The following is a 24,072-nucleotide window of genomic DNA, read 5'->3' on the forward strand; positions in this document are numbered from 1 at the left end:
CTTTTAAACCTGACAACATTGTATCCGTCTACTCTCACGGGTTCAAAGCCACATTAAAAATGTTCAAAACAGCACCGCTCATTTGTTCAATTAAGATTCATGCTCCTGGTTACATTCAGGGTGGAAAAAGATAAGGTATGAAGACACTTGGGAACTTCAAAATTAGTTTTTACGACAATGCTGAAATTGCTGAATCTTACGGCACTCCTCTCTTCCGCCTCTGTCCACGTGCTTCTATTTTGATGACGTAGTGGTTGCCAAACGACCTGCCAGGGTACAAATAAACTGCGGTACATCGCACCAAAAATAAAAATAAAAACGGAACGCACAAGAACCAGAGAAGACTGGAAATGTAGCGCTAACTTGCTTGCCGACCGAACCAAACACTGCCTGCGACACACGCCTGAGCGGAAAAAAAATGCCGATGACGTAATGGGTGAATGAATATAGAAATGCCAAAGTAGACGCGTCAAGATTCACCGTAAAGTTAACCACAATACATCTCCAAGTTTATTGCCACAAAAGCTTCGAGTCATCTTCCTGAATATTTTTACAAAGCCGATCAGTAAATACTCGCTTTTGTGCGTCAACTAGCTAACAGCGAACCATTTCATCCCGCCGTTTCAAATTAGCGTGGTTTGATATAGCTTCGTGTTCAAAGCAAAATATCTATAATAAGGACAACGGTAGTTTGTTTTAATACAACTCTAAACGCTTACCTTATTTGACCTTTTCAAAGAGCCGGTCTCCCCTCTGTCGTGTTGTCATGCTAACGTTCGTTGGTGGGTAGCTAGCAGTCTATCAAAAGCATCTTAGCCTTTCACTTTCGTGACGTCGACTGCGCTCCGCTCACGTGCGGCGCATTTCCTTCAAATCATATAAGATTCGCCGCTCATTGGTTTGCCCTTTGGCGAGCTCATTGAAAGTAGTGTCGGATTGACAACATCGCAACCTCACCGCATCAAGGTGGTCTCGAAAAACGTCACCTGCAACTGCGTGTTTTTCTTTCCAATTAAAGGGCCAGAGCACCATTTTGGAGCCATGTGTGTACAGCAGTCATTTGAAGGCCAAAGGGAAACTCAAGACATGGCCCCTCTACATTAGTGCGCAGCAAAGATTTTTAATATTGTTTTTTTTACTAACTTCAAAAGTATGAATATGCATAATTAAGTATTTGTCTCTATATTCTTATGTCTTTACCGTAATTTATAAGAACATTATTCATAATTTAATGTAAACTCCACAGCACACCAAAAGTCAGTTAGGAAGTCTTGTCTGTGATCTGACTGAACGATCCGCCACGTCTATTTTGGAAGCAATTTACCTGTTGACACGCAAATTCTTTCTTAGTTCCAAGCAATCTCCCATACTTTACGTTTTCATTTCAACCGACACTGAAAACAAACGATGGTGGTAGAATACCGAAGGAGAAAAACACATTTGAATCCATCAACCCTGTTTCTTCAATCCCTTTGCCTTGGACAAAGGACAGGAAAGGGTTTGTCTTATAATGTCATGTGAAAGGAACAAGGGATAATTTTAGTCTCCAAATAGCCCATGTTTGGAGTGACTGTTCATTTTCACATTTATATATTTAAATGTGCCTTGGCTAAAGTAAATGTTTTGAAATAGCAGTGTCATTGTGCCGCCCTAATGAACAATTGATTCCCTGCTGAAAAATTATATAACAAAAGGTTTAGGTGTTTCAAACATTAATTCTCACAAAAATGCACCGATTGATACGTATGAACACACTCACTGACCACTGTATTAGGTGCATTTGGACAATCATTCACTATGTACAGACATAATATTTAGAAATTTATTTGATACATTTTATACACACCACCTTTTCCCAGGGCCTACGCCCTTTGCACTAACCTGCAGCACACCAACTCCACTACAGTTCTGATGACTAACATTCATCTGAGACAGTGTTGATTCACTTGCACATCTTTATAGTCACACCCATGGAATTAGTTGCTCGGTGCGAAGCCACTCCCTAATTACCATACACAACTATTATGACTGAACTTTCTGGACTGTCCTCTCACTTGCATTGTTTCTGCAAGTGTTTAGATACTATAAACTGCCCTGTTGCACAGATAAAAAAAAACATTTCTGGCATAAAAAGGCATACAAACTTTCCATTCCATATAATTAATCAGCCAAACAGGAAAAAAAATGTTGCTCATAATTAACTGTATTACTGTACATCAAAGCATGTCAATCATACAGTTGTCAATGTATGGCCCCTTGAACGCTGACAGTAGTGAGTACTGGCATGGACAGTAAACACTACCCCAGCGTTGGGTTTTTATTTGAGATAGAAAAAAAAAGGTAACATTTTCAATGTCGTCGAGCACAAATGGTGAGTTCACATGTTCCAGTAAGAGTCCCACTCAGTTATTTGAAAGAGCTTCACATCACTTTTTAAACAGGTGTTCAAGTCAAGCGCCCCCGCACTCCAAATAAACATGCATAGCTACTGTACATGTAGTGAGTCAAAAGCTTGGTATTTGGGTAACTTGGGTGTAAACTTCACCGTTGTGCTTTATCCGAACAACGCACAACTGAAAAACTCAAAAGTATAAACGAACCAAACAGCTCATGATATTTATATAGGAGTGTATTTTCTTGACGTAATGTTAAACAGGAGAGTCAAGTAAATATGGAAACCCTTTCACAATAATTTTGAACGACATCATTCTACTTCTACTATATTTTTCCAAAAGGCAGGCAAAAAAGTCAACCAGCGACTCATATATGTGAACAATAAACTGCTTATTATTTTTAAATGTCCATACTAAAGAGGAGTTGCGCCCAAAGCCTTCGGTACTTGTGCTGCTTTGATAGCATTATTGATCCTTAATAAATAGGATATTTATATATAAATAAATTGGCATTCAGAATACAGTATAAGGTTGTTGGTTTTTTTGTGCATCTTAAAAGCACATTTTGCTGCCTGAGCCTATTTTTTGAAGTAAGAGTGCAGTTGACTTATTGCAGACATCTCTAAACGGTAATTACATGGCACAAGCACTCTTATAACTCATTTGTGACAGGTCCAACAAGGCCCACAAGTTTGTTGCGGTCAAACTCCCGATTATCAAGGCTCAATCCATTATGTCCTTCAGTGAAAACGTAATTAAAGCAACGACTCCTTCACACACGGTCTCAATGAAATTTCAACCCTTCCACTTAATCTACGATTTAAAATTCAGATTGCATACATTTCATATAATGGATGACGACTGTTCTCTAGGAACAATGAAGACCTCACTTTACTAGTTCATTCATGTTTAAATGCTAACTATGTCAACGTAGTCTACATCCTAACAATAGCTTTTATTGTTGCCAAAACATTTACTTGGAAAGGAGCTTTCTCCCATCTAGGCAATTTCAGAATTCACTCATGTAAATGAAGTAGGGTGTTGTCGAAAGACGCAAGTATCAAGAAGTGTGTCCTTCCAATCTCGAGAACAGCAACAAGTATGTTTTGGCTTACCGGTACATATGATCTGACCGTATACCTTAGTCCACCATGTCTAAGTGTCAGCCACTGGTTCCATTTGTTCTAGAAGATTTCAGGGCACATCCTCCAGTCCTGCCGCTCTTTGGCCTCCCAGTAGCCTCCCCTGTAGACGTAGCTGCTTTCTCTTGTCGTTTCATCTGTTCTCTTCTCGAACCACAGGGGCTGGTACACCTCCACCTCTTGCCCTGCACACATAGATAGATCATGGATTGTATTGAACTGATATTGTTGCATTTTAGATGGCCTAAAACACATATTGGAAAATACCCAACCACACTATTTACATAGAACAGAACTCTATGGTTAACAGAAACTATGCTAATGTGCTAATGCTAAGCACCTAAAATGTTAGTCGTTGCCGACGTGTGCTTTAACTGCCGCTAAATTCACAATACATCTTTATTCATTATTCATACAGCGCTTTCACAACAGCTGCGTATTTAGAGGCACTCAATGGAGGAGGGCCACTCTTGATTTTTAAAGCAGAAGGGTCAGGTCATTAGAAGATTAGCTTAAAATGATATATCCAGAATGAAGTTAAAATATGCATGTAAAAAATGCGAAACTGCTTTTTTTATATTAATCACAAAATCATCTTAAAAACATCGTTTTAATTAAATGGAGGTCAAACAATTAAACCGTTTGTGCATCATGATTAATTAATGAATGGCAGATTCGTTTGGTGTAGGCGACATGGCCACTGGGGGGCAGTATAAGTCTGAGGAGAGTGAAAGCTGTTCTCGCATAAACAATACAACGCTGAATTGTATTTTAATTATAATTATAATTATAATTCAGTTTTTAGAACAATGTAATGTATCATCGAAAATATTGAATGGACTCACCTTCCTCCATGGCTTGCATGTTTTGGACTTCCCTCCTCTTCCTCTCTAGCCTCTGACACTCCTCGAGACGCTGCTTCTGCGTGTTTGCTTCATCCCACAGCCCGGCCTCCATCAGCCGCTGGTCCGGACGCATGCGGCTGTCGGTGGGCGCCACTCCCTCCTCTGGCTCATTCAGAGTCAAAGCCAAGGAGGAGAAATAATGCATGTTCTCTGCATTGTCCCTGAGGAAGTGAAAGGGAAGATGAAAGTGAGCAATGGCGCAATCGGTCATTGCAGAGAAAGGTGGGAAGGAGTTTGAAAGGGCGTACGGGAGAGGGTATTTCTTCCAAAGCAGTTTTGGCTGAAGAGTCTGATAAACTGTCTTTTGTTTGCCTTCGGAGCCTCCACTTCCTTGACTGCTGTCTACTATTTTGGCACTTTCCATCTTTTCATCCCATGTCCCTGATAGGATGTAATGCGCTGTGCCCTCAATGTCCTCCACCACGCCCGTCACCTGGAAAAGAAATCACTTGCCGTTGCGGCGATGCACACATTTGCGAGTCTTACCGGAGGAACGGGGCTGCCGTCATACTTTTCGCGGGACATCTCTGGAGAAGTAGCTGTAGGGCGAGAATTTGAGATGGCAGGTGTCCTTGGTGGTGCTGTTTACAATGTCGATGTCCCCGGACTGTCAGAAACAAAGCAAACAAAGCAAACAAAGCATTCAAGTGTCTTAGTTTGAATGATTAATTCCCCGAATGTGCCCAAAAATGAACAAAATGAGGTGAAAACCCCAACCTGATCAATCCAGAGTTTCCCCACGATAATATTGTGAACCGTTGAGGTCACTTTGCTCCACACGTAATGGTTCCCGCTCGAGTGGAACTGCAGGTGAATCTTTCCTATTTTGGATAGAAGGACATGCAGATATCACCCGAAACTAAATTTGGAAAGCGTGAAAACACACGCCGCTTCTGCTTCTTACCTAGTGGCATGACAGAGATGTACTTCCCGCGGAACTTGCTGTCAATAGTGATGTGTTGCCATAGCGTCCATCCTCGTTGGGAGGCGACGTGGTGGGCAGCAGCTGGTGGATGATGACTCACCTGAGGAGTACGTCATACAGAGTGATTGAAACTAACGACCCACTTTATAATACTTTAAGGCATGTCCAAAGTCCGGCCCGGGGGCCAAATCCGGCCCGCGGTCGAATTTCATCCGGCCCTCGGCCCCGGTCATAAAATCAGTGCCGTCTGGCCCGCAGGTTGGGCGCAATGGAACACATGTTGCATTGACTGAGGTCTCGTAGACTGGTGAGTGATGTTTCATAGAGTACTGCTTCCCTCTAGTGGCTAAATGAGTAATAGCATTCACTAAATGAGTAATAGCATTTAGACACTAGAGGGCATCATTCATTCATTCATTCATCTTCCGTACCGCTTGATCCTCACTAGGGTCGCGGGGGGTGCTGGAGCCTAGGGCATCACTCACGAGTTAACAAGACATCACTCCGTGTTTATATTGACCGATATGTCATATTTCAAATGATCCTTGCAGTTGTGGATATGTGTATTGCTTGTTCATTTCCCTGTTGTTCGAGTCAAAGGTTTTGTGACTATTGAAAAGTCATGGTGATACATTTTATGTTTCAAATCAATCAATTTGCACTCAGGAGACTTCTGTTTAAGAAAAAGTCAAGTGAATAAGCAGTTGCATGCGATATACCCGTTTCAAATGAACCAAAAGAAATTCTTAAGATTGTTGAAATTAAAATAAAAATGGAAATGTGAAACAGACTGGCTTACTAAAATTTGTTGAACAATATTGTTGTTCAATGTAAAGAATGTCAGCCAAGGTCGGCCCCCCGACATTTTACCACATAAAATCTGGCCCCCTTGGCAAAAAGTTTGGACACCCCTGCTTTAAATGATTTTTTTTGGGGGGGAATGAGGAAAACCATAATTTCTGGAGCAAAAAAAGTCTCCAGAATACGTAATCACTGCCAGATAATAATAATCATAACTTTGACACACCTGCTCACAGATGGAGCGATATCCGTATTCCTGCAGTCGGTCCAGCTCGTAGGTCTCCCCCAGAAGAGGGTTGAAGGGTTTGGACGTGCGATGGGTGGTGGTGGAGTAGGAGGAGACGGAGAAGGCGGCCACCAGGCACATCTGTTCCAGGGAGGAATCGCAGCGAGCCGCCCGGTCAAGGAGCTCGCTGTACTCCACATCCTCGGTCAGACGCTGCAGCATCGACAGCGGCTCATTGAAGTTGACCTGCCGCCGATCGGGAAGACGGGAGACGGCGATCAAGTGGAATCGAATTCCAATTTGTGGTTCGAAACAGTTTGAGGCACATTTACAGGCATGGGAATCTTTGATAAGTCTTTCCCAATACAGTTCTTCATGATGCTCCACAGGTTGAGGGAATAATTGGGTTTGTCTGGAATGCGGCTGCGTCTTGTTCTGCGGAGCTGCATGTGGTTCGAGTCCGAGGTGTCCTGAGAGAAATTGCATCCGGGTGGGCTGTCATTTCGTTGTCTTTCGCTGCTGTGTGTCCGACAGAAGAGGAAGAAAGTGTGTAAAGGGACCTACGTTCTCGTTATGGGTCCAGTCGCTGGGGACTCCGCCACTCATCATACTCTGACTACTCCCGGAGCGCCTGAGAGAAAGAATTGCCTTGGTGAAGAACGACTGAAAGACAGAACGATTCGTTTCGTATGCACACAAAATCTACACCTGTGCTTGGTTTCTGCATTCACTGTTATGAACGACGGCGCGTCTTCCATGGCGTCAAAGAATTCATCGTTCTCGTCACTCTCGTCCACCTCGCGAGATCTCTGCACACCTGCGGAGACATCACGCATCAGCAACGAAAAGCTATTCCTCCCGAGTGGTAATGTATTGACGGCGGTGCGTCTCACCCGTGTACGAGGTGGGCTTCTCCCTCCAGGCCGTCTCCAGGCTGTTGTGCTGTTTGGCTAGCTGTTCAATGGTGGTCTCCAGATAGTGACGCTGCTCTTGCTCATGCTGCAGGGTTTTCTGCCACCTGCGGTTGTGAGACTGTGCTACATCCAGGAAGTCACGACAAGCCTGAGGTGAGAACACAACACAGAACCTAAGACGACGAATCTCCCCCCCAGCCCCAGCTCGGAGAGCAGAAGCTAACGAGGACGGCTGCCGGCTCACACACTCACATTGATCATAGCATTGGAGGTGATGCGGAATAGGGCGGCTCGCTCGTTAACCGTCTTCAGTTTATCTGCGCCGTCGACGCACCCGCGGAGATCCTCGAATTCGCTGAGGGAGCGCTGAAGGGCGGCGCCATGCTTTCCGATCAGCTCGTTACAGGTGCGGAGATCATCCAGCTTGCTGGCTAACGTCTTCAGCGCGCCTTGGCTTAAGAACCTAGCGTCATGCGGGCTAGGACCTTCTTCATCTCCCGAGTCATCTGCTCAGTGACACCAAAGAGAAACACGCGGATTTCATCCATCTATTCTCTACAGTGTTTGTCCTCATTAGGTTCTGGAAAAAATGCACTTCTACTTTCATTAAAAGGGTCAAAGGTGAGCTAACAAGGCGTCTCTGATGGTGTCAAGACGGAGGCAACAGGGGGATACCCAAGTTCCTCTATTCCATCTCATTTTGCTAAAGTTGAAGCGAATGCCTCGGCACAGGCGTGCGGGTGGAAACTCGACACAGCCCATCCCATACACTGCATCCTTTTACGCGAAGGGGAAGCTGTGAATGGGCATGGTTGCCCTGGAAACATAAGCCTGTGTAGTCAGAAGGCTTGGCTATATTTAGTCATGGGGGGGGGGGGGTGACGCAGTCCAATTTGCCGCCACTCCTTTTTTTTTTTCTGAGACTCGCCATCAGTCACAGGGATTTTAAAAGCAGGGCATGTGGGCTGGACTTTCAGCCTGGGCAAAGCACATGAACACAATCTTAGGATGGGAAATGTTATCAGGGAGAGGTTGGAAAACCCCTTCAAATGTCTGGAGTAGTTTGATGACCCATATAAAGAAGGAAAGAAATAATCCCAATTATTTTATTTATACGGTTGAGCACCTTATGCTCTCCGGCCAGCACACACCGAGCAGTAAAGGCGGAGTGGATCTGGAAATACATATGATTTGGAGATACAAGTATGTGTTTCTGGTTGTCTTTTGGTGATTCACGAATGCAAGCACACCCACCGATGACAGATGGAGCATCACTATGGACACGCGTGGGAAGACGGAATCAAAGTTGGACTCTCTAACAAGTTTGCTGGAGCATAACCGCAGCCCAGTTGGCATCTCTTCACTCCTACAATATCCACAAATCCAATATGTGTATAAATTCATTTATTCGTGGAAAGTAGTCATGTCGCTGCATTTTCTTGTGAGCTGAATCGTAAATCTACAGTAGATAAACATTTATGTTTTTGTATTGGAATCCTTTTGCTAGCATCCAGAGCCACTATAAAGGCTGAAATTCACTTTTAGGGGGACATAAATAATCTTATTAAAGGGTTTTGCCATTCATAGACAACATGAGTATTTGATTGAAGCCCAAATGCTAACATGGCCAGAGGAAGTGGGAGCATTAAGGAATCAGTACAAAAGAGGACAATTTGTCGAAGTAGTTGCATCAAATAACTCTGACCCAAGTAACACTAAAATGTTCAAGTAAAATATTCACATAGAAAATGTCATCAACAGAATATACAAAGAGCAACTCAAGCACAAAAACTCCAGCTTTGAATAATTGACAAGTGCTCGATAACTACCGTCTTCAAATGCTCATCAGAGGAAACTAAAAGCAGCCGTGCGAGACGCATAGAAACACGCGGATGCCTGAAGCTTCTATTTTAAAGTCTTAATCTTGTCCGAGCGCGAAGCATTGAACCGGTTACTTACAAGGTCACTTTCATTGGGAGATGTGCACTCATCCCGCCCTTTCTGCCTGCTTGTGTGCAAAACAATATTTTGAATGAAAATCTTCCTGCTCTCTCTCTCATTTGGTAAATTAAATAATTTTTTTTTTACCTCTTGTGCTTCCCGAAGGGGAGGTGGAGCCTAAAGCAAGGTCATTCATTCATTCTTGCTGACGTCATAGCAGAGCACAACACACAGGGGAGGGGAGGGGGGAGGTACATGTGCGGGACTGCTTTCGTCACGTGGTACTCAGTCCCCAATTGCAGACGTGTATTCAATTCATTTTAAGACACACCATTACACGCGGCGGTCAAACATGCCATCAGGAAATTAATGATGGCTTTTAAAAAAAAAAACAAAAAAAATAATGATAGTGTAGGTGGAGTGAAGGACGGCATAATGACGTCAGGCTTTGCAGCGCCCCACATCACTTTAAAACGCCCTTGACCGGTCCTTCTTGAACAACACTTCCCTCTTGTGTCCAGCAAACAACACACAGAATGCTTGCAGGTAGTTTTTTCTTTCTTTTTGTATTCACATTGTGGCTAAAGTCAGTCAGAAATCTGAGGCAGCCTTTTCATAATATCTTGCCATTTTGAGTCATGAGAAAAGCGCTCATCGGCCCAGGAGTTCAGTTCAATGGAGTAAATGTAATAAATATGAGCGGTTCTTGCCCGAGCACATACTGCTTATTGGAAAAAACAACAACAAGACTTAAACTTAAACAACAACTTAAAATAAATACATTCCAAATTACCCCTTTACCGCCTCTCACTCAAATGAAGCTGGCACAGGAGCCAGGGTGGGTGGTCAGATGGCGGAGGGATAATAGCCTTGTCTAATCCATACACATTTAAACAGCACCATCAATGCGTTGAAACATAACATAGAGTGCAAGCCTTACCCGAGTGATGAATGAGAGCATTGGCATTGACTTTAGCTTGCTGCAGGGTGGACAACCAGTGCTGACACTCTGCTTCAGAGGTGGCCTTCAGGTGGTAGCTACGGCCTCCGTTGGTTATCAGCAAGTGGCACGCGTCACCCAGCTCGATGTGAGCGGCTGCCAGAGGAATGGTGCCTCGGCAGGTGTGCCCCATCTCTGCCTGCGTTCTGGAGGGTGGGCAGAAAAGAACAAAAGAAGATATTTGCTAACTTCCTGGACAATGTTCAGTGTCTATTATGGTACATGCACAATCAATATCTTTACCCTCTTAAAATTATGACCAACATCATAATTTGACCCCCAAAAAATGTTTTGTCTTCAACATCTCCTCAGGATGAATCAGCAGATGTTTCATACACTGCGCATGTTGGTTGTAACAAAATTAATCAAAGACTCAATTCTATCGTCTCTCCCACTTTGCGCGAACTGTACAAATACAACTGTGGCTACATTCCTGTATACATCTACTGTCTCGATCATGTGTTGAGTGAATGTCTTCCGCCGTGCAATGTAATTCCAAATACTCTTTTGTTGCCTGTTGGATAAATTCCAAGATTCCATAATAAAAACTAAAAAAAAAGAGAGAAATGTATGTGGATATATAAGCCTGTCGAATAATCAATTTAATGAAATTAATTATAATTATTTGAACTTTAATCAAAAATATTTGAAGGGTTTAACACTTGGTGACACAATTTAACATTGAGCAATAGTCAGTAATCATTTATTGTGTTTGGTTGTTTTAATATCAGTTTGCATTTTCTAAATACGTAAAAAAATATGTATACACTTTTTCCCCCCGAAGAAGCCCAATTTCCGGCCATCCAAGGAACAACGACCTTAACCATAGCCCGTTTCTTTTTAGGGTACCTGTAATAGGACAGCAGGCCGTTGCTGAGGACGAACCATCGCCTCTGGTATCCCTTCAAGTAGTTGGTCCATTTAAACAGCCAGCCCTTGTGCGTGTCCAGACGGGACAGCTGGATCCCCGGCAGACTCGGAGAAGGCAAACTCCTCACCAGCTCATCCATGGGCTCCTCGGAGGAAAACGCCGCCCGGAGCCGTTAGCCTCCCCGTCCAGATGAGCCCAGCTGTGCAGCGTAGCTAACCGGATGCTAACCGCGGTTAGCCTGCAGCTGGACGGCTACTGCACGAACTGTCAAAAGATTCCTCCCGGTGCCAACCAAGTCCCCCGAGAGGGGGCGTGGGGGTTTAGGGGGGGGGGGGGGTGTCTAACGCCGGTTGTGAAGATACGGCAGTAGCTCGCATTGATGCCCGGTGTGAAAGCACACACTCCTTTCTTCAAATCACTTTTACTTTGACGACGAACGTTGTAATAAAGAGCTCACGACGTTGCCATATAGTGGTGGCGGCAGGTGTATGGGGACGTTTGAGGACAAAATAAGTAAATAAAGAGTTTGAAATAGGAAATGAATACGCTATTTTAATGTAAAACGAGATTAAATATGCTTCGGTTTAATTGATACTCCCCCTTTCAATTAATTTAAACTACTACAGTCGGGATAGTAGATTGCAACAAAAATGAGGCCAATTCGTTTGCGACAGCGTTGTCAGAATACGGCACAAATATAGCGCATAAAAATGGAAACCTTCATTAATATTTATATGTAATATATGTAAAATATGTGACTTGGTGGCCAGGATGTCGTGAGAATTTACTTGTGCCATATGCACTCGTATGCCCGATTATAGCTCCGTGTTAATGAAATAAAATGCGTCACCGTTTCTAATCGCTTGCGAGTCTTGAAAGCTTTATTTAACACATCAAAATGGCAAAATATCAATACTCTCATACAGATAGTTGTTTAAATAAATACCATGATTAACCATATAAACATATACAAGAAGCATTGGTTACATTTTTTTCTACATATGACAGAAGGTTACGTTTAAATAAATGACTGAATATTCAAATAGCCAATACCTTGTTTGAATTTGGCATCGTCACAATCATAAACAAGAAAAAAGTGTATACAATCATTTCTGAAAAGTGCTTATTTTGCTCGAGAAATTTTCATCTGTTTGATGAAACTCCGATGAGCAAAAACCCACCTAAAATCACCCAAATCACTAGTAAAGCGTTATGGCACTATATTGTGATCCTAAAACTGTTTATTAACGGTAGACTGTACTGTATGATAGTTGGTTTTCCAATCCAATTTCGATAATCCACAGCACAACGTAATTTAAAATCACCGGCGTGCCTTGGAGAGTTGCCCGATATCACAACTGTATTTTTAAAATCATTAACAAATGTACAACCTGTGATTTTTGCTGGGTGGAGAAGTAAGGCAGTCAGCAGAGCAGGTAGATCAGGTAGATTTTTTTTTTGGGGTGGGGGGGTTTGTTTCAAATCATCATGGTGGGAAAAAAAGGTTGCTACGAGAGTAAATCGTCTTGAGGGTTCCTTGTCATTTTCACAGTGAGAACTGTCCCAGTGTCTGCGGCATCCTTACCACTTAAAAAGGCCCACTTCCACTTGTCTATTCAACAATTTAGAGGAGGCCATCGTGCTCAAAAACAGAGGGCAGCAGCGAGAAGTCAAAGGGTACAAACTTGACACCTGTCCCGTGGTAGAATTTGTTCTGAAACTCCACCCTGAAGATAAAACCAATTCCAATAAATAGAGGACAAGATGTGGTTTCATAGGGTGCTGATGACGTTAGCTCACCAGTGCAGGCGGAGAGCGTGCAGGAAGGCTGACAAGCCTTCCATGACCAGCAGAATGGACACGGTGAGCAGCGCGAAGACGCCAAACACAGGCACTAAAAACACCACGCCGACTCTGGTTGTGATCCGCAGGCCCAGGCGCATCACCATGTCCCACAACACCTCTGACAGCTCTGCAAGCGCATTACCACAACAACCGGCCATGCTGTTAAATGAACACCACCTGACAGTATGGATCACAAGTGAGCATTTTCTTGGAATCGGATATCGGTACATCGCGATAGATCGCGAGTGTGTCAAACTGCGCTACTCTTACGCGCGTGCGCCAAGCTGAGTGCCCAGAGTCGCAGGTACGAAGCGGTGTTGGAGATGCAGCCCAGGCAGTACTCGATAGTGTGGATGGCCTGATGCAGGAGCACGTCGGCAAAGTCAAACTGTTTCACAAATGCCAACGGAAACAAGTTACTCTTAAGGGAAAGTTGGTAATACATCTGTCAAAATGGAAGGAGTTACTTTTGACCCCGAATCAAAACAGATATTCATTCATTCATTCATCTTCCGTACCGCTTGATCCTCACTAGGGTCGCAGGGGGTGTGGAGCCCATCCCAGCCGTCTCCGGGCAGTAGGCGGGGGACACCCTGAATCAGTTGCCAGCCAATCGCAGGGCACACATAGACGAACAACCATCCACGCTCACACTCACACCTAGGGACAATTTAGAGTGTTCAATCAGCCTGCCACGCATGTTTTTGGAATGTGGGAGGAAACCGGAGCACCCGGAGAAAACCCACGCAGGCCCGGGAAGAACATGCAAACTCCAGACAGGGAGGCCGGAGCTGAAATCGAACCCGGTACCTCTGCACTGTGAAGCCGATGTGCTAACCACTGGACTACCGGGCCGCCTCAAAACAGATATAAATGCACAAAATAGTACAAAAAAAGCACGAAAATGTCTTCCAACGGTAAATTGGTATTTCTCACCTCTCTAGGACGAAGGTCCCTGTGGGTCATCTCATCCAGTCCCTCCTCTTCATCGTCCTCGTAAGCTGCCGCTGCCGAACCGTCATCCTCGCTAACGCGCCTCACCCTCTCGTAGCCCTTGCGGACGTAAACAATGTTACTTTCGGACACGTGGAATCTTTGTGGCCAGAGATCCTCGGATATCAGGTCTTATTAAATAAGACAAGGGAAGACCTACTCTGCGCCTGCGGAGCCCTTTCCCTCCGCGATGCATCCAATAGAGGAACAGAGGTTTTCCTAACAACAGCATGGGGGCACACAGCATGGCGATCGCGAGCAGGAAAATCTGCAGCCCCATCTGGGAAACAGAAGAGAATTTGGGAGGGGATGGGGTGGATCTATATATAATAATAATTCTATATATATTTTTAAGGTTGACAGTCCTACGCGGCGTGGCGTTACCTGTCCCGAGTAGAGAGGAGCGACGTCCTTGCCCTGCATGACAAACATGTTAATGAAGTGGATGAGGATGCTGGGAGCTTGACTGGAGTCCCGCGCCGAGAAGGCCAACCACTTGTAAATGATCATGAAGACCAGGTAGCCGAAGAGACAAAGCAGGAAGAGCAGTTCGGGGAGAAACAGCAGATAGACGTCATACTTCTGCTGGAAGTGCCTAAGGTGGAATGAAGAACGTATGGATGATGAGCTAAGGTATTGCTTCTGTGCAATCGTCATTTTGGTCGATAACTGCGGCGACTCACAAGTGGTTAAAAACACTCAAAACCACACCAAAACTCATGTGGATGACTCCAATGATCACAGACATCTTCATTTTATACGAATTAAGGAAGGACAGCCGGTTAACCGCCATGCTCCATATCTGTCGAGTAAAACAAAAAAAAAGTGATGACACATCATTTGACTATTTGTATAATCGCCGAGTGCATTTACTCACAGGATCGATGCCAAACGGGTACGGGCCCGAGAACACTCCGCTAACGTTGGGGTCCAATGTGAGCAAAGCGTTTGTTTGAAGTGTTTTGTTCCTGTAATGTACAAAACAGGCCATTCCCATCAGGCTCAAAACATGGGCACATGTCCTGGGATTATTTGGGAGTTAAATTTGTTGTAAATGATTTACCCTAAAACTATTGATCAATCATCTATAAATACACAAAAAAATCTCCACGTAATCAATCAATCAATGCCATAATAAGCCACACTAGCATAATGTTTTGATGAGTAAAAAGGGGACCGAAAACTATCACCCTGCGGGCCACAAAGGGCTCCCGGGGCCGTGAGTTTGAGACCCCTGGTGAATGACATTATGAAAATCCGAAATGTACAGTAAATACATAAACGTGCAAAATGTGAATAAATATAAAGAAATAAGTATAAAAATACTGCCGTGAAAAAAAATCTTTTTATACTTCCATATTAAATCATAATTAAACTATGATGTCGATTTTCACAAACATTTCTTCTATGGTCTAAATATGAATAGAAATATATATATAATAATATTATAATAATATAATAATATAAAGTGATCATGAGGTTGGTTCTCATGGAGTCTTGAGGCCTCTTTGAAATGTTCTGCATCATCTCAACAAAACGTGCATGAAATGTGGTTCGCGTTTTCAGTTCGAGGCCAAATTTCACTTCCCATGCTATGTCAGATGTCGCCGAGTTCCCGGTGAAGGGACTTTTGCAACCCCGCCATGAATAACATACGTCCACTGCTGACTGGTGAACATGGCCTTGACGCTCCAACCCGAGCCGAAGATGTTGAGCGATTTGGAGAAGCAATCGTTGTAAATGAGGCCGGTGTAGATAGAGAAGAGCCCCATCATGAGAATAATGTAGCGCCCGTTGAAGAAGGTTGCCCATATCTGCAGAGGTCATTTCTGTTAGTGGAATTTTTGGGAGGGGGCGGGGTGGGGGTGGGGTGGGCGGCGTCATCATGTGATGCACTGGAAATGCTCACCTCATTACCGGAGCGTTTCCTCATCTGCTTTTTTTCTGTCAGCACCATCCAGAGCGCAAAGAAGCTCATCACCGTGCCGTGGCCCAAGTCGCCAAACATGACGGCGAACAGGAAGGGGAACGTGATGATGGTGTAGGGTGCTGCAATTAAAACAAAAAACAAAAAAAAAACAACAACACCACAAAATAATCTCACCCAAATTATGTTGTACCATTTTGAAAATAAAACCTGTCTAACGGTGCTACAATGAAACAAACACAACAAATCAAAGGGTTCCTTTTATTTTGAAATCCCCCCACCACCACCCCCACCCCAGAAGGGGTCCCTGGACTCAAAAGTCTGAGAACCAGCATGACCCACGTGGCGCTTACCTGGGCTCACCTCACGATAGTCCCCCACCCCGTAGGCCTCCACGATGCTTTGAAATCCACACGTGAACTTGTTGGTTCGGACTAAGGTGGGAGGGGTGTCGGTGCTCGGGATGCGGTTCACAAACGATGGAACAGTTGCGTCGCCTTTTCGCTGAGGGGTGGGGAGAGAATATAAAACATGATGGAACACGTATCCTAGAAACCAAAACACCGACTTTTGTCAAAGCAAAAACGTCGCGCCTTCCTTACCGAGCCTTCCTCTAGCGCCCCCCGCAGGTTAGCCAGGTCACTGACAGGACACCACACCTCGGCGATCAAACACTTGTTGGTGACGTCGAAACTGCACAAGTTGAGGATGTGGTAGATGGCCTTCATCTTTTTCACCTGCACGACCCAAGCGTACGCCGACTCCGCGGCTCTCTGCAGCACCTGCTTCAGGTAGTCCTCTGTGCGATGCAAAACCTGCGGGGGGGGGGGGGGGGGGGACAGGAGCTCTCGCCTTATCGCGTTCGGTGACAAAACCACCACGATCGATCTGAGCCGCTCTACGTTGTTGAGGTCTTGGATGCGCGTGCGTAAGCTGTCCAACATGTCCGCCCTCTCTTCGTCGTTTTCGGGGTGAGGATAGAGATGACAGTGGTAGCTGAGGAGAACGGCGAGCTCAATACATCACCGGCTGAAAGCGAGGAACATGCGGCGACCAAGAACTCACCAATCGCAGATTTTTTGAACCTTCTGTCCAATCTGCTCGCCCCAGAAGGAGATGAGGAACACGACGCTCTTGCTTATCTCACCCTAAAACGACACCAAGCGCTCCCATGATTGGCTCGGCGACCGGCGCGTGATTTCTTCACAGCTCGCGAAAACAGAACGGAATGCGTTTGAAATGAGCTCACCGTGTCGAGGTCGGCGAGGTTCTCATCCACTTCCGCGTAGCTGAGGATGGTGTAGCCCTTGCACACCCTCCAGAGCATACGCTCAAAGGCCTCCACTTTCACCCGCTGGATGAGACCGGAGATGAATCTACAAGCGGGCGCACAATCACGTGGATAAGATAAGATAAGATAAGATAAGATAAGATAAGATAAGATATCCTTTATTTGTCCCACACTGGGGAAATTTACAGCCTCCAGCATAGCTGCTCACCCGAGCTTGGCTCCGAGTCTTTGCATGCCAGTGTAGCCCGACACAGAGTCCGTCTCCATGGTGGGGAATTCTTCATACTGGGGACCAAGAGCCTCGTGCTAATTGCCCCAACGACATATTTATCCGCGATGAGGGGATGCTCTGACGTATTTGCGGAAGTGACGCAAGCGAGCTGAAAGACACTCACTCTGGAGCGGCTGTGGATGAAGGCGCGCGTGATCTTCAGCATGTGGGTGTACTCGATGAGCTCCAGCAGGTTCCTGCGCAGCTTCTCTTTGTTCCTCGCCACCTCGCTCAGCTCCATCTCCAGCCTCTGAAGCTGCTCCTGAAAATGACAACAAAGCAGTAGCAAACTCATTCAGTACCAGCCAATTCTAGACCAAGTTTGAAAAGACGTTTAAAAACGTCTTTGGGAGTGAATGAGTTAAAAGGCTCAGAAAAGGCGAGTGAAATTTTTTAAATGATAACCCCAACAATCTGGATGGAGGGATTGATACCTCAGGTAGCACATCGGCTGTCAACACTTACCATGATCTCCAGCACTTGTCTCGGCGGAGGAGCAAGCGGGCTCTCGTCGTCCTCGGGAACGGCAATCTTAGCCTTTTGGATCTCCCTTAAAAGATAACCTGGGCCGCAATACAGAACGGGTTTTGTTTTGCCGACGTCATATGTGAAGTATGATCCCAAGGGAGCTGCCTTTACCCAGAATCCTCTCCATCTCCTCGCATCTTTTGATCTCGCTGACAAAGCGTCGCTGGAAGGAGCTGACGCTTGGATTGAGCTGAAATCATCAACAAAGTTCATGGTGATCGTCGGGGGAGAGCTCAGTTAACAGCACAGTTGGATTTTTGTATAGAAAGTGCAAAAAGAAAAAAAATATGCACATGAAGATCGTAAGGAAGCCAAAATGGAAGACATTTTGAAAAGACCTTTGTAAGGCTACATTGACCAAATTCAAGAACTCGTAATCAACATGACCTGGAGGACAACAAACAGTGCAGCAACCCATGTAGACGGACAATATTTATTATCCTGCGCGAAGATCGACGATAATACCGCTGCTTGCCGAGCCATTTTGTTAAAACTCTTCATGTATGTCTGCATTAGACTGCCTCCTAGTGGCCAAAACGCACAATAGACAAAACACAAAGGGTTGGATTGGATGAATAGGATTGCCAATGCACTCAAAGAGGGCGATTATTCGTGATGCAAATACTTTATGCTAGTTACGAGTGTGGCCAGGGAACAAATTACACTTGTATACTTCAAACATTTTTTTTTTTACTCACTGTGCATGTTTAGTAACAAATTCTGCTGTCTGAATGACAAGTGGACAGTTTCACCGCACCTTCTGGAAGGTCATTTAATTTCCTGTCAATAAATGTAACCGGCATAGCTTGCTGAATAAAAAATATATTATTTTGAGTACATTAATATTTTTTTCGGAACAATTATGTTAAATGCGATCATTTCCCCACCGCACACCTGATGATATATCGTGGCACACGACTGTGCTGCTACACAATAGCTGCGAATCACTGATTTAGCAGATGCCTGATGGGGAGACCTTGGGGTTGTCTACTCTACAACAATGCAGGTTCACTTTCGATGCACGCGAAGAAGCCCGCACGAAATAATAAAACACTAAAAATACATATTGTGACGTATTTTTATTGTTGTCAATACTTACATCTCGGAACTCGACCAGGCCCAGTTCACCGAGCTCACTGATGCAGTCGTACTCCGAACCGGATTGCAAAAACAACTGGGCCAAGCACATCTCTTCGCTCCGAAACACCATCTTGAAACGTGGCGCTTGTCACCGATTGTGTCTTTAAGGAACAAAACTCAAATCACGATGCGTGCAGCATCGCGCGATTCTGCAGCCCTTCGCCAATTAGCACGAGGATTAATTATGAATTGGGATTATCCTCATGCTGCAGCACCCCTTGCAGGTCCGTCGTGTTATCCTTTCCCAAATCAGGTGGGCTGTTAAAAGGACAAAAAAGGCCGAAAACGAAGACAAAAGCTTCTCAGATGCGTCGAGATGGGCTTCATCCTCGATACCTTTCGACACCTGTCACTCGACGCTTTCAAGACTCCGAGTGATAAACGCAGCACCGCCTTGTACAAACGGTACCACCGGCGGTCTAAATGAGAAATAATCCAGTTCTCGTTGTAGCTAGCAGCTCCACGCAGGTTAAAAGTACGTCACGGGTGGGAAATGAGCGCTGGCCTTTCTTCATTCGCACCGCCTCGGCTCGCCAATTGACACAGATTGAGTCCGGGCTGGGTTGCCAGATCCAATGTATTCCGCCCCCATTACCACGGACGAATAGGTCCTTCCCGACTCTGTAAACACGAAAAATCCGAATGAGAGATAAAATGACTTTTTATTAAAATTATTCATTAAAACACGAATTCTTCTTTTGGCATTATTCATTTAATGACAAAACGTATAAATGAGCGAAATCGGATGGTTTTCAATTCAGTCGGACCAGTTTGATTATTTTGTATCTCGAAGAACAATCGTAAATTTTATGAGTAAATAGCAATAAGCCGATAAAATCAAACAGTTAACGCAAATGCATGACAACAACGCGTTTTTACGGTACAGTATTTGTACCGTTTTCGACACAATATGGTTGCTGGAAAAAAGCGGGTCCGTTTAAAAACCTGGCAACCAAATCACCATTCCGTCACTGTCTGCTGGTTCCATCCTTTGTGTCAGACCTCCTTTGTCCACGTTTACCATTAGAACTCCTTTTAACTTACCAAATAAAAATCCACTGCGAGTGTGAAAGGTTAAAGTACAAAGTTGCCAATGGAACACCAGGATTAAAGATTTATGGTTTTGCAATGTGAGGACAGCCAGTTGTGATGGTGTGTACGCTTGCGCAAACCTCATCAGTTACTTTTTCTTCTCTTGAAAATATTTTTTTTCTCTCTCATTGGTGCTGCACAGGTTATGGGTCATATGAATTGTGTATAAATTGTGTATTACTGTATAAATAAAGACTCAGACGCATTCCATGTGCATTGTTCAGGTTTTAATGAAAGAAATATTTTGAGGAAAGAAGTGATAACTATAAATTCTGCAGGAGCTGGAATTGAGCACCCAGCCCAACTCCCAAATAAAAGAAAATCTCATGTCATGGCTTCAGGCTTTGAGCCAGTCTATTGAGTTCTTGCGACAGAGCAGTCACCGTGTCCAAGATGCGCTGCTTGTCCTTCCCGTCCAGCCGAGCTTCGCACCTCTGAGCGAATTTGTCGGGATGCCACAGCGCCTGTTGCTTGCGCAGAGCCTTGCGGAAGCCAGCCGTGTCCTTGCGGTCCACGCCGTGCAGCATGACGTCCGCCATTTCCTGAACGGTGCCGCGCGGCGCCGGCCAGGGGATGTCGCCGTAGCTCAGCAGCTTTGCGCTGCTGCCGCCGCCGTGAAACGTGGCCGCGCACATCTGCTCATAGCGCCGTTTCTTACCCTGCCGAGTTTCCTCCTCTTTGCGGGCGGCGCGAGACAAATACTCTTCGTGTTCCTTCTGCAGCCTGGCGTGCAGCTCCTTGTAACTCTGCTCCTCCTCTTCTCGCTTATTCTTCTTAGTCCTCCCGCTAAACGACGAGGCGGCCATTCTCTGAGCTTCCGCGTGCTTTTTGGAAAAATATTCTCTTCTGATGCGATCGGCCCAGTCACCGTAGTCCTCCTCATCTTCATCGACAGGAAGGAAGTCATCCGCTGTAAAAGGGGACATGTGAAAATTAGAAAAAAATAAAAACCAAAAATTATAAATGTTAGCGATTAGCTCAATAGCTAGAGAGACAGACGTGGCTTTTACCTTCATAAACTCCAAAGGTTTCGCAGAACTCATCCTCACATTCGCCAAACAGCTTCTCCATCCAGTCTCTCTCATTGTCAGCTCGAGATGGGCCACTTGCGCCTTGTCCAAAAGGCTGCGACAATGCATCATATTAGAGCTGGGCAATTCATGGAAATTTTATTGGGATTTCCCTTTTTGGATTCTCGCAATCTTAAAAAACACGACAATCGAAGAAGAAACGCTAAATGCTATTCTTGTATTCATTTGTACTGTAGGAGTAATTCCCGACTAAATGTACCGGATGCTACCTCGGTGTGTTTGAAGCCATTCAGCAGGTCCTGGGGCGTCACACCTGCCATGTTTGAGGCGTCCATGCCTTCCGGGCAACTCTTTCTGAGAGGCACAACCAGGTCGTCATAAGCTGCAGGAAGAACAAGAACAGTCGAAGCAAGCATTTATTTTTCAATAAAAGCAGTCAGAGGGGTTTCGGATTGGTTGTCCCATTTTGTTCTGAGTTTAGTGCCTTGTCCTAAAGTCCGGCTGGCTTAATAACAACAAACACATCCACAGCGACTTCATGGTAGCTAGTTCGTGTCCAACCCACCCGTTTTTCCGCGTTTAAGAGCCCTGTTGACGGCGATGTGCAGCGCCGTGTCTCCTTTCTTGTCGGCCCGGAGCACATCGGCTCCGTGGTCGAGCAGCAGCCGCACTACGGCGTCGTCCCCCAGGCTACATGCGAGCTGCAGCGGGCTCCTTTGCCTCTTGCCCTGAGAGAAGTTGACGTCTAAGTCCCGGTGCTTCCGCAGGTATGTCTTGAGTTTGAAGAGGCTGCCCTCCTCGACATACTTCCACATCCGCTTCTGTGCTCTCGTCAGCATATCGAATGTTCTCAATTTATTCGATTAAATAAACGATCGGACTTCCCTATTGACGGCCGGCACATTTCGTGACAGCGGCAGTTGGTCGCATTTTCCGCTGGCGGATGGAGAGATAACGGAAGTGATCTGCACCAATGACGTCGGTACGTCTTCAATTAAATTCCGGCTACAAACTGGAGTGTGCAAACATAAGTTCCGGACACTGTGTGCTCTTGCCGCTAGATGTCAGTATTGGCTCTTTCACTGCAGCGCTGCATATAAATAATGATAATAATAAAAGAATATATTTTATGTCCAGTATACGGCGCTGTTTCAACGTATTTTTTTTAAAAGCACACACTAGCTATCTATCTAATGCTACGCAACATACCACGATTATTTACTCATTCCAATGCCATTCAAATGATTTCCCCACTCTCAATTTTCAAGGGAATACGCTGACATTATGCCTGCACGAAATACACAGTGACCACATGCAATTAGTTCCACCGGTGTTTATAAACATGTGCCAGATTCCACACGACTTACTCAGTATGCATCATCCCCCCCGCTCTCTCTGTGGGTTTCTTGTGCGCCCCAGGCTCCTTTCAAAATGCCACCTGTCAGGAAGCCATCATGTTAAGAAGTCAACCGACTGCTTCTGTATTGTCTCCCGTTTTGAAAAACACCAAATATGAAAAAAGAACAGTCGTGGCAACAATTGTGTTATTGGCACCTGCTGCCATTTAACTGTTCTGCCGGTCACTATATATCACTGGCAAAGATCGATGAATAAAGCTACTTTGTCATAAAGAAAGTCATTTTTGGAGCAATTTAACGGAATTGGATCATTTCCGGAGCTACGGTGGTCAGCAATCACTGACTGACTTATGTTTTGTATGTTGGGTATCACTGTGTACGGCTTTCTTTACCTGCCACCAACCAAGCGAGTGCAGCTGTGAGCCTCTTCAGCATCTCAGGCATGCCGTAGGTCACAGAGCCTCCTTTTCAGACCTGAAGAGAAGGCCGGAGATGAAGTGATGAAGGGACGCTTTGTGCTTATTGAGACACTGGCATTAAGACCAAGATCCGGAGTCTCTCTCGAAAAGCCGGTCTCCTTCCCAACTTCGGAAGCGACGTGTCGCCGTTAACGATGGAGCCTTTGAGAAGCAGGGAGAAAGAGAGCTTTGATTAGTCACTTGAGGTGTTTTCTCACGCTTCGTATTTTGTTGCAAAAACAAAACTCGCGTCCTTCAAGATCGCCTGCAAAAGGGCCTTGAAAGAGAGGATATCCCTGATCAGGAACTCTGACTTTCTGACCCGCCCTTTGTCTTTCCTGCCTCATGCAATCTCCCGCCACAAAGACGCTCAACCAATGTCATCCTCAGGCCTCGCCGGGGCTTCGGGGCTGGTTGGGCTTATCCTCCATTGTCAAGGAGCAGGGGAGAAATGCTGCATGTTTCCTGTGTCTATTTTCTGCGCGAGTCACTTTATTGGCTTTGGAAGCAGGGACACGCGCTCGCCACGCACAGCAGGCCTGACTAGAAAGTAAACAAAAGTAAGGCCACCCATTGATAAGCAAATTACCCCCCTACCCCCTACCCCCCTTTGGTTTGAGCGCTGGCTCTCAAACTGGGGTCCCCGGACACCTGGTGAACACCAACCTAACTTGGTGGTCCACAAAATAATGTGCACTAATTGATTTATTTCATATCCCTCAAAAAAAAAGTGCATATGTACATACTGCATGGGGACTGGCACGCCAATCAATCAAATGTACGAAGGATAAACCAATGGTTCTTAAACCTTTTATACCAAGTAGGCGACCATTTTAAAATGATTTTCATTTTCTCAAGACAGCACCACAGTTATGACCAACATTAAAATGCAGTCGTGTCATCTTCATCAAAAACATGAGTTTTATTGTCAATAGCGAAAACCCAAGAATCATGCAGTTTGAAAATTAACATTGGGCTTAACTCGAAAACTACTTTTTTCTTCAGTTGACATGTATGAAT

The 24,072-nt window shown here is 45.0% G+C and overlaps 3 protein-coding genes across 4 annotated transcripts; all 3 read right to left on the reverse strand.

Moving 5' to 3' along the window:
* Window positions 1-1,808: 1,808 nt before the first annotated feature.
* Window positions 1,809-11,679, reverse strand: LOC127591392 (oxysterol-binding protein 2-like). Its single transcript, XM_052051521.1, has 14 exons — window positions 11,097-11,679; window positions 10,188-10,393; window positions 7,559-7,812; window positions 7,286-7,454; window positions 7,101-7,209; window positions 6,957-7,023; window positions 6,725-6,862; window positions 6,393-6,638; window positions 5,345-5,465; window positions 5,158-5,261; window positions 4,952-5,047; window positions 4,689-4,873; window positions 4,381-4,601; window positions 1,809-3,720 (listed from the first exon to the last, which is right to left on the reverse strand). Exons 1-14 carry the CDS (start codon window positions 11,255-11,257, stop codon window positions 3,578-3,580), a joined length of 2,220 nt encoding a protein of 739 aa, XP_051907481.1. The 5' UTR covers window positions 11,258-11,679; the 3' UTR covers window positions 1,809-3,577.
* Window positions 11,680-12,589: 910 nt separating this feature from the next.
* Window positions 12,590-20,148, reverse strand: atp6v0a2a (ATPase H+ transporting V0 subunit a2a). Of its 2 annotated transcripts, XM_052051487.1 has the most exons (21): window positions 20,075-20,147; window positions 19,073-19,734; window positions 18,085-18,163; window positions 17,911-18,008; window positions 17,570-17,707; window positions 17,383-17,480; window positions 17,133-17,259; window positions 16,949-17,031; window positions 16,786-16,879; window positions 16,486-16,698; window positions 16,237-16,387; window positions 15,866-16,005; window positions 15,613-15,770; window positions 14,834-14,924; window positions 14,640-14,758; window positions 14,341-14,551; window positions 14,117-14,236; window positions 13,900-14,016; window positions 13,234-13,351; window positions 12,919-13,090; window positions 12,590-12,845 (listed from the first exon to the last, which is right to left on the reverse strand). In XM_052051487.1, the coding sequence occupies exons 2-21, from the start codon at window positions 19,181-19,183 to the stop codon at window positions 12,743-12,745; spliced, it is 2,541 nt and encodes an 846-aa protein (XP_051907447.1). In that variant the 5' UTR covers window positions 19,184-19,734; window positions 20,075-20,147; the 3' UTR covers window positions 12,590-12,742. The 2 variants fall into 2 exon arrangements, with proteins under 2 accessions (XP_051907447.1, XP_051907446.1); XM_052051486.1 differs by having other exon boundaries at window positions 16,486-16,879; window positions 20,075-20,148.
* Window positions 20,149-20,417: 269 nt separating this feature from the next.
* nfkbil1 (nuclear factor of kappa light polypeptide gene enhancer in B-cells inhibitor-like 1) lies at window positions 20,418-22,335 on the reverse strand. Its single transcript, XM_052051668.1, has 4 exons — window positions 21,802-22,335; window positions 21,506-21,618; window positions 21,216-21,330; window positions 20,418-21,115 (listed from the first exon to the last, which is right to left on the reverse strand). The coding sequence occupies exons 1-4, from the start codon at window positions 22,073-22,075 to the stop codon at window positions 20,535-20,537; spliced, it is 1,083 nt and encodes a 360-aa protein (XP_051907628.1). The 5' UTR covers window positions 22,076-22,335; the 3' UTR covers window positions 20,418-20,534.
* Between the last annotated feature and the right edge of the window lie 1,737 nt (window positions 22,336-24,072).

The sequence above is a fragment of the Hippocampus zosterae genome, chromosome 18 (assembly GCF_025434085.1).
Source record: "Hippocampus zosterae strain Florida chromosome 18, ASM2543408v3, whole genome shotgun sequence".
In the NCBI taxonomy this organism is placed as follows: Eukaryota; Metazoa; Chordata; class Actinopteri; order Syngnathiformes; family Syngnathidae; genus Hippocampus; species Hippocampus zosterae.

Bases quoted from the DNA above. Each gene is read 5' to 3' on its own strand.
- atp6v0a2a (XM_052051486.1), bottom strand. From the start codon at position 19,183: ATGGTGTTTCGGAGCGAAGAGATGTGCTTGGCCCAGTTGTTTTTGCAA. The intron at 16,880-16,948 runs GTGAGTTCTTGG...CGTTCTCCTCAG, and splicing joins GTTCAAAAAATCTGCGATTG to CTACCACTGTCATCTCTATC. The intron at 15,771-15,865 runs GTGAGCATTTCC...TGACCTCTGCAG, and splicing joins GGAAACGCTCCGGTAATGAG to ATATGGGCAACCTTCTTCAA.
- LOC127591392 (XM_052051521.1), bottom strand. From the start codon at position 11,257: ATGGATGAGCTGGTGAGGAGTTTGCCTTCTCCGAGTCTGCCGGGGATC. The intron at 6,863-6,956 runs GTAGGTCCCTTT...AATTTCTCTCAG, and splicing joins ACTGGACCCATAACGAGAAC to GACACCTCGGACTCGAACCA. The intron at 5,048-5,157 runs GTTGGGGTTTTC...TGTTTCTGACAG, and splicing joins GGAAACTCTGGATTGATCAG to TCCGGGGACATCGACATTGT.
- nfkbil1 (XM_052051668.1), bottom strand. From the start codon at position 22,075: ATGCTGACGAGAGCACAGAAGCGGATGTGGAAGTATGTCGAGGAGGGC. The intron at 21,619-21,801 runs GTGGGTTGGACA...TTCTTCCTGCAG, and splicing joins TCTTAAACGCGGAAAAACGG to CTTATGACGACCTGGTTGTG. The intron at 21,116-21,215 runs GTAAAAGCCACG...CCCCTTTTACAG, and splicing joins AACCTTTGGAGTTTATGAAG to CGGATGACTTCCTTCCTGTC.